Source organism: Mobula birostris, chromosome 23 (genome assembly GCF_030028105.1).
Source record: "Mobula birostris isolate sMobBir1 chromosome 23, sMobBir1.hap1, whole genome shotgun sequence".
Taxonomy (NCBI): Eukaryota; Metazoa; Chordata; class Chondrichthyes; order Myliobatiformes; family Myliobatidae; genus Mobula; species Mobula birostris.
Genome location: NC_092392.1, coordinates 64,267,349 through 64,284,272, shown reverse-complemented (window position 1 = coordinate 64,284,272; position 16,924 = coordinate 64,267,349). Strand labels below are relative to the sequence as shown.

At 48.2% G+C, this 16,924-nt stretch overlaps 1 protein-coding gene across 1 annotated transcript in view; it reads left to right on the top strand.

The window, feature by feature from the left end:
• Positions 1-16,924, top strand: part of LOC140186819 (chloride anion exchanger-like) — a 98,649-nt gene that overhangs the window by 71,575 nt on the left and 10,150 nt on the right. The window contains exons 11-15 of the mRNA XM_072241410.1: positions 2,936-3,031; positions 9,491-9,597; positions 11,835-11,904; positions 11,996-12,088; positions 13,159-13,254. Coding sequence (XP_072097511.1) covers positions 2,936-3,031; positions 9,491-9,597; positions 11,835-11,904; positions 11,996-12,088; positions 13,159-13,254 — 462 coding nt within the window. The remainder of the gene's footprint in view (positions 1-2,935; positions 3,032-9,490; positions 9,598-11,834; positions 11,905-11,995; positions 12,089-13,158; positions 13,255-16,924) is intronic.

The following is a 16,924-nucleotide window of genomic DNA, read 5'->3' as shown; positions in this document are numbered from 1 at the left end:
GAACACTGTCACTGTGATTGACATTGACCCCGGCCTATGTCACTGTGGTTGACATTGACCCCGGTCTCTGTTTCTGTGATTGTCATTGACCTCAGGACACTGTCACTGTGATTGACATCGACCCCAGTCTCTGTTTCTGGGATTGACATTGACCCCAGTCTCTGTCACTGGGTTTGACTTTGACCCCTGCCTCTCTGTCGCTGTGATTGACATTGACCCCGATCTCTGTCACTGTGATTGACATTGATCCCGGTCTCAGTCACTGTGATTGACATGAACCCCGGTCTCGGTCACTAGGATTGACATTGACCTCAGTTTCTGTCACTGGGATTGACATTGACCCCAGCCTCTGTCACTGAGATTGACATTGACCCCGGTCTCTGTCACTGTGATTGACATGAACCCCGTTCTCTGTCACTGTGATTGACATTGACCCCCGTTTCAGCCGCTGTGATTGACATTGACCCTGTTCTCTGTCACTGGGATTGACATTGACCCCTGTCTCTCAGTCGCTGTGATTGACATTGACCCTGTTCTCTGTCACTGGGATTGACATTGACCCCTGTCTGTCTGTCGCTGTGAGTGACATTGACCCCGGTCTCTGTTACTGGGATTGACATTGAAACCTGTCTCTCTGTCACTGGGATTGATATTGACCCCGGTCTCTGTCACTGGCATTGACACCTATCCCTGTCACTGGGATTGACATTGACTCCTGTTGCTCTGTCACTGTGATTGAGATGTAGCCCTTTCTCTGTGTTGCTGTGATTGACATTGACCCCGGCCTATGTCACTGTAATTGACATTGACCCCGGTCTCTCTGTCACTGTGATTGACACTGAGCCCTGTCTCTCTGTCGCTGTGATTGACATTGACCCCGGCCTGTGTCACTGTGATTGACATTGACCCCTGTCTCTGTCACTGGGATTGACATTAACCCCTGTCACTCTGTTGCTGGGATTGACATTGACCCCTGTCTCTGTCACTGTGATTGACATTGACACCTGTCTGACTGTCACTGTGATTGACATTGACCCCGGTCTCTGTCACTGGGATTGACATTAACCCCTGTCACTATGTCGCTGGGATTGACATTGACCCCGGTGTCTGTCACTGGGATTGACACGTAGCCCTTTCTCTGTGTCGCTGTCATTGACATTGATGCCGGCCTATCTCACTGTGATTGACATTGACCCCTGTCTCTCTGTCACTGGGATTGACATTGACCCAACCTCTGTCACTGTGATTGACATTGACCTCGGTCTCTGTCACTGGCATTGACATTGACACCTGTCACTCTGTCACTGTGATTGACATGTAGCCCTTTCTCTGTGTCGCTGTGATTGACATTGACCCCGGCCTCTGTCACTGTGATTGACATTGACCCCGGTCTCTCTGTCACTGTGATTGACACTGAGCCCTGTCTCTCTGTCGCTGTGATTGACATTGACCCCGGCCTGTGTCGCTGTGATTGACATTGACCCCGGTCTCTGTCACTGTGATTGACATTGACCCCTGTCTCTCTGTCACTGTGATTGACATTGAGCCCTGTCTCTCTGTCGCTGTGATTGACATTGACATTGACCCCGGCCTATGTCACTGTGGTTGACATCGACCCCGGTCTCTGATTCTGTGATTGTCATTGACCCCAGGACACTGTCACTGTGATTGACATCGACCCCGGTCTCTGATTCCCTGTGATTGTCATTGACCCTGGTCTCTGTCACTGTGATGGACATTGACCCCTGTCTCTCTGTCACTGTGATTGACATTGACCCCTGTCTCTGTCACTCTGATTGACATTGACCCCGGTTTCTCTGGCACTGAGATTGACATTGACCCCGGTCTCTGTCACTGCGATTGACACTGACCCCGGTCTCTGTCACTGGGATTGACATTGACCCCTGTCTCTGTCACTGGGATTGACATTGACCCCGGTCTCTGTCACTGTGATTGACATTGACCCCAGTCTCTCTGTAACTGGGATTGACATTGACTCCGGTTTCTACTGCTGTGATTGACATTGACCTCGGTCTCTGTCACTGGGATTGACATTGACCCCGATGTCTCTGTCGCTGTGATTGACATTGACCCCGATGTCTCTGTCGCTGTGATTGACATTGACCCCAGTCTCTGTTACTGTGATTGACATTGACACCGATCTCTGTCACTATGATTGACATTGACCCCGATGTCTCTGTTGCTGTGATTGACATTGACCCCGATGTCTCTGTCGCTGTGATTGACATTGACCCTGGTCTCTGTCACTGTGAGCTGTGGATCGACCCACTGAACCAGACATATTTATATTTTAGTATGTTGGAAGTAAGCTGTCCTGAACCTTCTCCAGCTGTAAATCTTCCCACGTACTCAGTGCCAGGAATCGCACCCACTCGGGTCACTGCCCTCAGCTTTCACATCCTCCCTGATGTTGAACCCACACAATTTAGCACCATCTTGCAGTTCCGCCCCACCAATGTTATAAAGTTTGGCATGAATTTCATGGAATGTAGCACAAGGAACACAACAGCACAGTATGGGCCTTTGGCCAACGATGTTGTGCCAACCTTTTAACCTACTGTAAGATCAATCTATCCCAGCCCTCTCCCCCCACCCACATGCTTGGCCTTGTATATAAGGCAAGACTTTCTGCATTGATGCAAAGTGCTGGCTTGTCTTTGCCACGAGTAGCTGGAGGTAGCAAAAGGAACCAATTCAATCAGATTCCCTGCTCAGACTTCCTACAGGCCCCTCCTGGCCTAAAGCCAGGACTAGCAATGGATGTAACTCCACAAGGAGTTTATCATCAAGAATTTTACAGTCACTCCCCTCTGCAAATGTTGTATCATTGTTTGAGAATCAATCAGTGTGGGGCATTTTGGTTTACAAAGCTGTTGACTCAGTGCCTAACTTTGTCTTCCTGCTCTCTTTACAGTCAGTTCTTGGAGCGATTGTCATTATTAATTTGAAAGGAATGTTAATGCAGTTCGGAGATATTGGAATTCTATGGAAGAAAGACAAGTATGATTGTGTAAGTGATCGGGCCTTTGATGACCCATTCCACATCATGCCCCCCCCCAACACACTTCAGCACTGTTGTACGCTACTCTTGCTCAGTTCTGCGACCCCTCTCCTTTGAAGCCGCATTGACGGGGGAGCTGCCCTGAGTCATTGAGGGGCACCTTACTAACAACGGGGAGGATTGGCGACATTCCTTCAGTAGCTTGCTTTTTGCTCTAAGTTCCCGCATCTGCAGTCTCTCAAGACTTTGAGACGTTGTCACTTTACATGCAGTGAGTGCTCTTGACCTGGGTCTGTCTCGGCTGTGGTAATGATAACTCCCTCCCCCACCCCACCTCGTGTAAGAAAGCTGCGACACCCCCCCACAGGGACCTGAGTCTATCTCCGCCCCCTCAGTGTTAGAAAGCTAAGACACCCCCGCTGGGACCTGGGTCTGTCTCCCTCCACCAGTGTTAGAAAGCTAGGACACCTCCCCCCCTACTGGGACATGGATCTGTCTCCCCCCAGTGTTAAAAAGCTAGGACCCCCCCCCCCCCCCACCACCACCACCACACTCGGACCTAGGTCTATATGAGCTATGGTGCTCACACCAACTCATATCAGGGACTTGCATTGAAATGCTGGCCAGGTTTTCTGCTGCAGGACTGTTTGCTGACAGTGAGGATGAATTACTGTCAGCCCAGGTGATGATCTTCGGTCATTGACTGAATTCATATCAAGATTTTTCACTATATATCACTTTATTTTTAAAAAAGGAGTAAATAGAAAACTACTTTTCATTCCTCAGTTTGAAACATGCTGGGTTTTTGAGTTTTACAGCTGGCTAAACTCACGCTGGTAGAACCGTGCCTGGGGCAGTACAGACTCTGGGCCTGTGGTGTGCCTGTGCGATTCTGGTGTTCGCAGGTCCTATCAGTGGGGACCCGCTCTGTTTCTGATGGATGGTGCTCTCGGAGAGTTGAGTGTGGATGCAGTGGGAGGGTCATTAACCCTGGAACAGGGCCTTCGACCCATAATGTTTATACTAATCATGATGTCAAATTAAGATTATCCCAACTGCCTACAGCTGCTCTATATCCCTCCATCCCTTGCCTGTTCATGGGTCTGTCTAAATGCCTCTTAAACACTGCTCCCACCACTTGCGTTCCAGGCACATGTCCTGATGAAGGGTACCAGTAGGGTTGCCAACTGTCCCGTATTAGCCGGGACATCCCGTATATCCGGCTAAATTGGTTTGTCCCATACGGGACCGCCCTTGTCCCGTATTTCCCCCGCTAAGGTAGAGCGTTCCTATGAAACCTTTCGTGCCGAAATGGCGTAAAGTGCAGAAGCAATTACCATTAATTTACATGGGAAAAATTTCTGAGCGTTCCCAGACCCAAAAAAAACCTACCAAATAACATATAAAACCTAAAATAACACTAACATACAGTAAAAAGCAGGAATGATATGATAAATACACAGCCTATATAAAGTAGAAATAACGTACGTACAGTGTAGTTTCACTGACAGAATCGCCCAAACCGATTTGTAGAAAAAATTTAGCACGTTCACGAATTCGTACGTCATGTATGCGCACGTCACGCATGCGCACAGAGGTGTCTGCGCGAGGCTTCATGGTCATGGTAGTCTTTCTGGGGGTAGACACAAGTGTCCCGTATTTGACTGCTATTCTTGTCCCTTATTTGGGAGTGAGAAAGTTGGCAACCCTAGGTCCCAGTGAAATGCTGTTTCCATAGATACTGCCTGAAATACTGAGTCCCTCCAACATTTTTTGTGTGTAACTCTTGGTGTAAAATGTCCTGCCCCAATGTTTCCTATAAACCTTCTCACTCTCTCCTTAAACCTCCAGTTTTTGACATTCATACTCTGGGGAAAGATTCTATCTGCCTCTGCCGTTCCAGAAAAAACTCTCTAGTCTCTCCTTATAAGTGTCACTTTCTAATCCAGGTGACATCCTGGTGAACATCCACACCTTCTCATAACGAGGTGACCACAGTGCTCTGAATGTAGCCTCACCAAGCCTTCATACAGCAGCAACGTACCTTCTTGACTTTTATACTCAGCACCCTGAATGATGAAGGCAAGCATGCCGAGCTCCTCCTTCACTTGTGACACCACTTTCAGGGAGCTCTGCTCTGCGACCTCAATGCCCCTAAGGGCTCTGCCATTAACTCCATATATCCCTCTTACTATTAACCTCCCAAAGAGCAACCTCACATTTGCTCAGGTTAAACCCTGTCTGCCCTTTCTCTGTCCATATCTTTAAATCATCTACAGTATATCCTGTTATATCATGTGACACCCTTCAATGTCCATAGTTCCAAAACAGGAGGCAATTCTCAGTCCTTGGTGCTGGGCTTGCTGGATCTGCTGGGCACTAATGGAGAGTGAGCTGGTATGAAATACCTCTGCATTGTCTCAGTGCAGGGTCTCCTCCCCTGGGACTTAGTATTAAGGCCATAAAATCATAAGACGTAGAAGCAGAATTAGGCTATTCAGCCCATTGAGTCTGCTCCCGCATTCCATCATGGCTGATCCTGGATCCCACTCAACTCCATACACCTGCCTTCTCATCATATCCTGATCAGGAAACTATCAACTTCCACCTTAAAAATGCCTATGGGCTTGGCCTCCACCACTGCCTGTGGCAGAGCATTCCTCAGATTTTCTACTCTCTGGCTAAAAAATATTGCTCCTTACTTCTGTTCTAAAAAGCCGCCCCTCCGTTTTGAGGCTGTGCTCTCTAGTTCTGGATACCCCCACTAGAGGAAACTTGCTCTTCACATCCACGCTATCTCAGTAGGTTTCAATGAGACCCCCACGTATTCTTCTAAATTCCAGTGAGTACAGGCCCAAAGCTGTCAAGCGCTCCTTATATGTTAACCCCTTCATTCCCAGAATCATCCTCATGAACCTCCTCTGGAATCTCTCCAATAACAACACATCCTTTCTGAGATATGGGGCCCAAAACTGTTGACAATACTCCAAGTGCGACCTGACTAGTGTCTTATAAAGGCTCAACATTATCTCGTTTTTATATTCTATTCCCCTTGAACAACATTGCATTTGCCTTCTTTACCACAGACTTAACCTTCTGTGAGTCTTGCATGAGGATTCTTGAGTCCTTCTGTACCTCTGATGTTTGAACCTTCTCCCCATTTAGATAATAGTTAGCTTGTTTGTTCCTTTTACCAAAATGCATTATCAAACATTTCCAAACACTGTATTCCATCTGCCACTTTTTTGCCCATTCTTCTAATTTGTCTAAGCCCTGTTGCAATCGCATTGCTTCCTCAGCACTACCTACCCCTCCACCTATCTTCGTATCATTTGCAAACTTTGCCACAAAGCCATCAATTCCATTATGCAAACCACTGACAAGCAATATGAAAAATAGTGTTGTTCATATCAGCTCAGTGCATTCATGATTTCCACCAATTTCACAGAAGGGACGGTACAGTAACTTAGTGGTTCGTTCAACGCTTTACAGTGCAGGCGACCCAGGTTTGATTCCCACTGTTGCCTGTAAGGAGTTGGTATGTTTTTCCTGAAACCGCATGGGTTTCCTCCGAGTGCTTTGGTTTCCTCCCACAGACCAGTACTTGTTAATAGGTTAATTGATCATTGTAAATTGTCCTGTGATTATGATGGGATTAAATTGTGGGATTGCTGGACTGTGTGGCTCCAAGGGCTAATTCCGTCTGTTGTCTTAACAAGTAACTGACTAACTAAGTAAAAAGCCAGTGTTCTCTGCAGTAGTACTTGCTCCATTCGAAGGAGATTGGCTTCTATTCCTGATTTCCTGCTTCTGCATTATCGGCTTGGCTGCCTTGGGCAGGAAACACTTAGATGAGATTCTGGTCTCAGTTACCAGGAATGCCTTTGTTACCAATCAGGGCACATTTACAGCCTTCAGAGTCATAACCATAAAACATAGGAACAGAATCAGACTATTCAGCCCATCAAGACCCCTCCTACAGTCCATCCTGGCCGATTCATATTCCCTCGCAGCCCCACTCTCCAGACTACTCCCTGTAGTCAAGAAACATAGAAACATAGAAAACTACAGCACAATACAGGCCCTTCGACCCACAAAGCTGTGTCAAGCATATACTTACTTTAGAAACCACCTAGGATTACCCCTAGCCATCTATTTTTCTAAGCTCCATGTACCTATCCAGGGGTCTATCGAATCCACCTCCACTACTGTCGCTGGCAGCCCATTCCATGCACTCACCACTCTCAGCATAAAAAAACTTACCCCTGCCATCTCCTCTGTACCTACTTCCAAGCACCTTAAAACCTTGTCCTCTCGTTTCAGCCCTGGGAAAAAGTCTCTGACTATCCACACAATCAATGCCTCAATGAAGAAAAGAAAAGCTTACAAAAGTTTCAAAAAACTAGGTAATGATAGAGATCTAGGAGATTATAAAGCTAGCAGGAAGGTGCTTAAGAATGAAATTAGGAGAGCCAGAAGGGGCCATGAGCAGGCCTTGGCAGACAGGATTAAGGAAAACCCCAAGGCATTCTACAAGTATGTGAAGAGCAAGAGGATAAGTCGTGAGGGAATAGGACCAATCAAGTGTGACAGTGAAAGGTGTATATGGAACCGAAGGTGATAGCAGAGGTACTTAATGAATACCTTGCTTCAGTATTCACTACGGAAAAGGATCTTGGCGATTGTAGGGATGACTTACAGTGGACTGAAAAGGTTGAGCACGTAGATATTAAGGAAGAGGATGTGCTGGAGCTTTTGGAAAGCATCAAATTGGATAAGTCACCGGGACTGGACAGGATGTACTGCAGGCTACTGTGGGAGGCGAGGGAGGAGATTGCTGAGCCTCTGGTGATGATCTTTGCTTCATCAATGGGGACGGGAGAGGTGCCAAAGGATTGGAGGGTTGCAAATGTTGTTCCATTATTCAAGAAAGCCCAGGAAATTATAGATCAGTGAGTCTTACTTCAGTGTTGGTAAGTTGATGGAGAAGATCCTGAGAGGCAGAATTTATGAACGTTTGGAGAGGCATAATATGATCAGGAATAGTCAACACGGCTTTGTCAAAGGCAGGTAGTGCCCTACGAGCCTGATTTAATTTTTTGAGGATGTGACTAAACACATCGATGAAGATGTAGTGTATGCATTTGATACACTACATCCCGGAGGCTGGTGGGGTGGTAGGTGAGGACCAGGGGAACCCTATTCCTAGTGGGGTGGCAGGAGGATGGTGTGAGAGCAGATGTGCGTGAAATGGGGGAGATGCGTTTGAGAGCAGAGTTGATGGTGGAGGAAGGGAAGCCCCTTTCTTTAAAAAAGGAAGACATCTCCCTCGTCCTGGAATGAAAAGCCTCATCCTGAGAGCAGATGCGGCAGAGACAGAGGAATTGCAAGAAGGGGATGGCATTTTTGCAAGAGACAGGGTGAGAAGAGGAATAGTCCAGATAGCTGTGAGAGTCAGTAGGCTTATAGTAGATATCAGTAGATAAGCTGTCTCCAGAGATAGAGACAGAAAGATCTAGAAAGGGGAGGGAGGTATACCTACCACCTAGCACCCCACCAGCCTCCGGGTCCAACATATTATTCTCTGTAACTTCCGCCACCTCCAATGGGATCCCACCACTAAGCACATCTTTCCCTCTTCCCCCCCCCCTTTCCTACGCGACTCCCTTGTCCATTCGTCCCCTCCATCCCTCCCCACTGATCTCCCCCCGGCACTTATCCTTGTAAGCGGAACAAGTGCTACACATGCCCTTACACTTCCTCCCTTACCACCATTCAGGGCCCCAGACAGTCCTTCCAGGTGAGGTAACACTTCACCTGTGAGTCGGCTGGGGTGATATACTGCGTCCGGTGCTCCCGATGTAGCCTTATATATATTGGCGAGACCCGACGCAGACTGGGAGATCATTTTGCTGAACACCTACGCTCTGTCCACCAGAGAAAGCAGGATATCCCAGTGGCCACACATTTTAAGTCCACATCCCATTCCCATTCTGACATGTCTATCCACGGCCTCCACTACTGTTAAGATGAAGCCACACTCAGGTTGGAGGAACAACACCTTATATTCCGTCTGGGTAGCCTCCAACCTGACGGCATGAACATTGACTTCTCTAACTTTTGCTAATGCCCCACCTCCCCCTCGTACCCCATCCGTTATTTATATACACACATTCTTTCTCTCACTCTCCTTTTTCTCCCCACTGTCCCTCTGACTATACCCCTTGCCCATCCTCTGGGTTTTCACCCCCCTCCCCCTTTTCCTTCTCCCTGGGCCTCCTGTCCCATTATCCTCTCATACCCCTTTTGCCTATCACCTGTCCAGCTCCATCCCTCCCCCTCCTGTCTTCTCCTATCATTTTGGATCTCCCCCTCCCCCTCCCACTTTTAAATCTCTTACTAGCTCTTTCTTCAGTTAGACTGCAGTGGATGGCTTGACCTGCCGGTTGATATGTTGTTGGTTCACAGCTGATCTGGATCGTGGCCTGCATCGCCGCTGTTCTCCTTGGTCTGGACATCGGGCTCGCTGCTGCTGTTGGATTTGAGCTGCTGACCATTGTCTTCAGAACCCAGTTGTGAGTACCTTCTCACTCATGCAGTGTTAGAGTGGAGTTCAGTTTAGAGCCAACCGGATGTCAGGAAACAGCTTCAGTAACTGTGAGCTGGTGTGAACACTGTGTCCACCAATGTTGTTCAATGTCTCAAGCAACTTTGATGTGTGTTGCTTGAATTTCCAGCATCTGCAGAATTCCTCGTGTTTACGTTGCTCAATGTCTGGTGGTTTTAACCATCTCAGTATGAAGCATGGCGCTATCTCTGAAATTCTCCTCTGCCTTGCTCAGACTTAGACCCCAAGGTGGTGTTCGGGACATGCAGATAAGGAGGAAGGAGATGGGGCGCCTGTTAAATTGGGATCAAGTGTGAATCATCAGGGAGAGGCACTTGGTGAAGTACAGGGGAGGGGACAGGTCCTGGAGATGCTGGGTGTGGAAAGATCTGGTTATAGGAACTTCTTCTCAGTCACATCCGGAGATTCCACAAACAAGTGGATTCCATGTTTCCATCTGCTGTTCAGTGGCCAGTTTTGTTTTATTATCACTCGTTTGCAAATTTTTATTCAACAAGATGGTGGTATACCCCAATGCCTTTGTCTGACCCATCCAGTCGATCTCTCCTATTTCCCTTTCCTGCAAACTCTTCTCATCCTTTCTTTCTATTCCTTCTCTTCCCTTCCTCTAATCCCCTTCCTCCACTATCCCCTTCCCCTCTGTCTCTTTCCCCACTCCCTTTCTGAATCTCTTCACACCTTCTCCTGTCCTCTCATCCTTCTTCCCCTTTCCCTTCAACGTCCCTCTGCTTTCTGACTCCTTACCTCTGATACTCCCTTTCCTCCTATTCCCTCCTCCCTTTATACTTTTATTATCACTGTTTTATTACTTGATTAGTATCCACCCCCCCCAATACCCCCCACCCCCCTGTGCCTGTGTCTGAAAAGAGGATGCTGTCCAAGTTGCATGCCATCTTGGACAATGTCTCCCATCTACTACATAATGTACTGGTTGGGCACAGGAGTACATTCAGCCAGAGACTCATTCCACCGAGATGCAACACAGAGCGTCATAGGAAGTCATTCCTGCCTGTGGCCATCAAACTTTACAACTCCTCCCTTGGAGGGTCAGACACCCTGAGCCAATAGGCTGGTCCTGCGCTTATTTCCGGGCATAATTTACATATTACTGTTTAACTATTTATAGCTTTATTACTATTTATTATTTATGGAGCAACTGTAACGAAAACCCAGTTTCCCCCGGGATCAATAAAGTATGACTATGACTTTCTTTGGAAATTATCTTCAGTGTGGAAGAGCAGGAACTTTCATTGCATTTTCTGACTGAGGAAGGAGATGGAAGTGAGAAAGTACAGATGAACCAGAGCGTTTCTTTTTAATTCTCCAAACCCTTCTTCAACCCTCCATCCATTCTGTGAGAAATTATGCACGCCTAGGTATGGCCATGCTGTGTCCCCATACCCAGCTCTGGGTAGTTCCCCTGCACACTTATGGCGATAGCACCAGCTATTCTTGGTGAAGTCACATCCAGCGGGTGTGCAGTGACAGGCTCCTCAAGTGTGGCCTGGGCAGGTATTGTAGCTGTGTCTTTCCATCAGTCACAGGAGACCTGATCGAAGTACATAAAACAGTGAGAGGTGTAGATAGTGTCTCTTCCCCAGGATGGGAAATTTAAATACTGGACAGCAGCCATTTTGGAGAAACATCGGAGGAAGTTTAAAGAAGGTTACAAGGCAAGTTTTTGTTTACACAGAGTGGTGAGTGTCTGGAATGTACTGCCAGGGTGATACTGGAGACAGATACAACAACAACAGTGAAGAGGCATTTAGACAGGCAGTGATTGATGTGGTATGGGGCCAGCTGCAGGCAAAAGGGATTTGTTTAATTTGGCATCATGGTCAGCACAGAGGTGGTGAGTGAAGGGCCTGTACTTGCTGAATCATTCTACATCCTATTAATTAAGTAACTATGCTGTATAAGATTCTGACAAACCTGCTCGGGGTGAAAAGGAATAAGGGGGACAGAGGTTAAATGCAACCTGGTGTGGGAGAAGCTGAGCAAAGTAAGGCCCGGATTTCACCGTGGAAGGCGTGATGCAGACAAACAGGCCCCGTGTTAGCATGGTCTGGGCACTCGTCTTAATCTGAGGACTCAGAGGGGCACAGTGAAGCAGGCACAGTGCGCCCATTGGGCTCTATTTCCATCATCAGCATTAGTGTGTGTGTGTGACTATCTTATCTTCAGCCCACAGTGTGCTGTATTGGCTAACATCAATGGGACAGACCTGTACAGGAACAGGAAGGACTTTGTCAATGTAAGTGAAGCCGACAACTGACCTTAAACACTGGGATTTAAGCCTTCAGTGAGCTACTTCATGCACTGATTTCTCTTGTGTCTTACTGCAGATTTATGAGCCAGAGGGAGTGAAGATCTTCCGATGTCCTTCACCCATTTTCTTTGCAAATATTGACTTTTTCCGGGCCAAGCTGACAGAAGCTGTGAGTTGCTGTTCATCACAGAACTTTCAAAGATTAATCCCTGAGTTCTCACAAGGGATCTGTTCACAGCGTATATAACCCTGACAACATTTACCAATTTGCATCTCATAAACTTACCAGGTTAACCCATCTCAACCACCACATTTACTCTGGCACTACCTTGGATATCTAACCAAGGCCTGGTTTCCAGCAACAAACTTGCACCTTCACCACAGAGTTAACAATGACTATTTGTTTCATTTCACAGTTGACATCAGTAAACCACCAGAAATCTCACCTAGGTTGTATAATAACTCAGCCTATTTATCTTAAACAAGAGAAAATCTGCAGATGCTGGAAATCCAGGCAACACACACAAAATGCTGGAGGAACTCAGCAGGCCAGGCAGCATGTATGGAAAAGAGTAAACAGTCAACGTTTCAGACCGAGACCCTTCATCAGGATTCATGGGTTGACTGCTTACTCTTTTCCATAGATGCTGCCTGGCCTGCTGAGTTCCTCCGGCATTTTGTGTGTGCTCCTTATTTATCACAACAGTTTCCAGCATGCCACACTTAAGATCCTGGAAGAACTCAGCAGGTCAGGCAGCATCAGTAGAGGGAAATAAACAGTGGTGTTTTTGGTTTGAGACCCTTTACCCGGTCTGACGGACAGAGGGGAGAGAGCCGGTATAAGAAGTGTGTGTGTGGTGGGGAGGATGTGGGGTAGGTGACAAACAGATGAATGGGTCCATCTGGAGGGACTGGGGGTGGGGTAGGTGAGTGAGGAATGTCTGAGTGAGTCAAAGACCAGGAGGAAAGCAGAAATCACAGAAGGATGTTCGGCATTAGAACATTGATGGAATTGCTTCAGACATAAACTAGTTTAATTACCAAGCATAAACTAAACTCATTTGCCATAATGTTGTGAGCTTTAATTTTTTCAGTAAACAATATTTTTGTAAAATTCTGGTTAAATTTCACTACAGCTTCCTTTCTAAGATGTTTATTTGTGTTTTTTTAAAGTTGGAATTGATATGTTTTGTTTCATCTTTATCTGCATTCTCAGTCAGGATTTAATTCTTCCCACAGGTTGGGTTTAATCCACTCAGGATTCTCCGGAAACGGAATAAAGCCCTTCGAAAAATCAAGAAAATGCTTCTGAAAGGAGAGCTCATGGCCACGACGGTGAGTTGTTCAGTGGCAGTCACTAGATCAGACCCCTTCACACCAAACTCATTTCCAGCAGCTCAACATCTGATATTTTTAGGTTCGGCCCATAGCTGCAAAAGACTTGGATTAGTTAGTGCAACGGGAGACTCATATCACAAGCGCTCATTTCATTCAATCTGAATGAGAGTATTACTATGTAAACACTTCTTTGGAAAATATTACTCTGATCAACCCAGGCTTATTAAATGTAGAATCACACAGCAGAGACCCAGAGACCTCAGCTCAGTGTGAAAACACTGACCAGCTTATCCATTTGCCACCACTTGGTCAGGTACTCCTTAAATGTGACCATGTCTGTCTCCACCACTCTCTCAAACAATGTGGTCCATAATCCTCTAGATGTGAATAGTCCCTGCAGATCCCCTTTAAACACCTTAGTCCTAATCTGGGTGCATGGAATGGGCTGCCAGCAACGGTGGTAGAGAGGGATACAATAGAGACTCTTAGATAGGTACATGCTGCTTAGGAAAATAGAGGGCTATGCAGTAGGGAAATTCCAGGCAGTTTCTAGAGTAGGTTACATGGTTGGCACAACATTGTGGGCCGAAGGGCCTGTAATGTGCTGTAGATTTTCGATGTTCTGAGACATCATGTTAAACAACTCTGCAATGTTGAAAATATTCTCACTCTTAGCCTGTCAAATTCCCTCTTAATTTTGTGCACTTCTACCAGGTCCCTGCCCTTAGCCTCTGCTCCAGGGAAAACAAACCAACCTATCCAGTCTCTTCCCATAACTGAGATGCTCCATTGCACACAACATCCCTCTGAATCTCCACTGCTGCCTCTCTAGAGTGATCACATCTTTCCTGTAGTGTGGCGTGTATAATACTCTAGCTGTGGCCTGAGGAGGGGTTTTGTAAAGTTCTTGTGTTCGTCTTCCTGGCCAGTAATCCACATGCTTTCCTCACCCAATCTAACAGCCTCATCCTATCTACCTGTGTGCCTCCATACGGGGATTGGGGACTGGAGACTGGAGGCTGGAGATGGGGTCTGGAGACGGGAGACTGGAGACACAGATTGTGGATTGGAGACTGTAGACTGGAGGTGGGGATTGGTGACTGGAGTTCGGGATTGGGGATTGGAGACTGAAGACTGGGATTCGGGATTGGAGACTGGAGACAGTGATTGGGGACTGGAGACAGGAGTCTGGGATTGGGGACTGGAGACAGGAGTCTGGGATTGGGGACTGGAGACGGCGATTGGGTTCTGAAGACTGGAGACAGGAGATGAGGATTGGGGACCGGGGACAGGGATAGGGGACTGGGTGCTGGAGACAGGGATTGGAGACTGGAGACAGGAGACAGGATTCTGGGATTGGGGACTGGGACCTGGAGACTGGTATTGGGGATTGGGGACTGGAGAATGGAGACAGGGATTGTGGATTGGAGACTGGAGCAGTGGATTGGGGACTGGAGACTGGAGATGGGGATTTGGAACTGCAGACTGGAGACGGGGATTGGAGATTGGAGTTGGGGATTGGGGACTGGAGACTGGAGATGGGGATTTGGAACTAGAGACTGGAGACAGGGATTGAGGACTGTAAACAGGAATCTGGGATTGGGGACTGGAGATTGGAGACTGAGATTGGTGTTTGGGGACTTGAGACTGCAAACTGGAATTGGGGATTGGAGATTAGAGATGGGTTTGGGGACTGGAGAGTGGAGATGGGGATTCTGGACTGGAGACTGGAGATGGGAATTCTGGATTGGAGACTGGAGACAGGGTTTGGGGTTTGGGGACTGGAGTCTGGAGTCTGGGATTGCGGACTGGAGTCTGGAGTCTGGGATTGGGGACTGGAGACTGGAGTCTGGGATTGGGGCTAGAGACAGGGATTGGGCACTGGAGACTGGAGACAGGGTTTGGGGACTGGAGTCTGGAGTCTGGGATTGGGGACTGGAGTCTGGAGTCTGGGATTGGAGACTGGAGATGGGTTATTGGGGACTGGAGACAGGGATTGGGGACTGGAGACCAGAGATGGGGATTGGGAACTGGAGACCGGAATCTGGGATTGGGGATTGGATACTGGATATGGGGATTGGAGATTGGAGATGGGGATTGGGGACTGGAGACTGGAGATGGGGATTTGGAACTAGAGACTGGAGACAGGGATTGAGGACTGTAAACAGGAATCTGGGATTGGGGACTGGAGATTGGAGACTGTGATTGGGGACTGGAGAATGGAGACTGAGATTGGTGTTTGGGGACTTGACACTGCAAACTGGGATTGGGGATTGGAGATTGGAGACTGGAGATGGGGATTCTGGACTGGAGACTGGAGACAGGGTTTGGGGACTGGAGTCTGGAGTCTGGGATTGTGGACTGGAGTCTGGAGTCTGGGATTGGGACTAGAGACAGGGATTGGGCACTGGAGACTGGAGACAGGGTTTGGGGACTGGAGTCTGGAGTCTGGAATTGGGGACTGGAGTCTGGAGTCTGGGATTGGAGACTGGAGATGGGTTATTGGGGACTGGAGACTGGAGACAGGGATTGGGGACTGGAGACCAGAGATGGAGATTGGGAACTGGAGACCGGAATCTGGGATTGGGGATTGGGGGACTGGAGACGGGGATTCGAGACCGGAGATGGGGATTAGAGATCAGAGATGGGGATTAGGGACTGGAGACTGGAAACGGGGATTGGGGACTGGAGACTGGAGATGGGGATTTGGAACTAGAGACTGGAGACAGGGATTGAGGACTGTAAACAGGAATCTGGGATTGGGGACTGGAGATGGGGTTTGGGGACTGGAGACTGGAGATGGGGATTCTGGATTGGAGACTGGAGACAGGGTTTGGGGACTGGAGTCTGGAGTCTGAGATTGCGGACTGGAGTCTGGAGTCTGGGATTGGGGCTAGAGACAGGGATTGGGGACCGGAGACTGGAGACAGGGTTTGGGGACTGGTCTGGAGTCTGGAGTCTGGGATTGGAGACTGGAGATGGGTTATTGGGAACTGGAGACCGGAATCTGGGATTGGGGATTGGGGGACTGGAGACGGGGATTTGAGACCGGAGATGGGGATTAGAGATCGGAGATGGGGATTAGGGACTGGAGACTGGAAACGGCGATTGGAGACTGGAGATGGGGATTGGGAACTGGAGACTGGAGATTGGGATCGGAGACTGGAGATTGGAGATGAAGATTGTGTTTGGAGACTCGAGACGGGGATTGGGGACTGGAGACTGGAGACTGGAGATGGGGATTGGGTATTGGAGACTGGAGACTGGAGACAGCGATTGGGGATTGGAGACTGGAGATGCGGATTGGGGACTGGAGACCGGAGATGGAGATTTGGAACTGGAGACTGGAGACTGGGATTGGGGACTGGAGACTGGAGACTGAGATTGGTGTTTGGGGACTTGAGACTGGAGACAGGGATTGGGGATTGGAAATGGGGATTGGGGACTGGAGACTGGAAACAGGGTTTGGGGAATGGAGACTGGAGATAGGGTTTGGGAACTGGAGACTGGAGTCTGGGATTGGGGACTGGAGTATGGAATTGGGGACTGGAGACTGGAGTCTAGGATTGGGGACTGGAGACTGGAGTCTAGGATTGGGGCTGGTGACGGGGATTGGGGACTGTAGATGAGGTTGGGGAATGAAGACAGGGATATGGGATTGGAGACT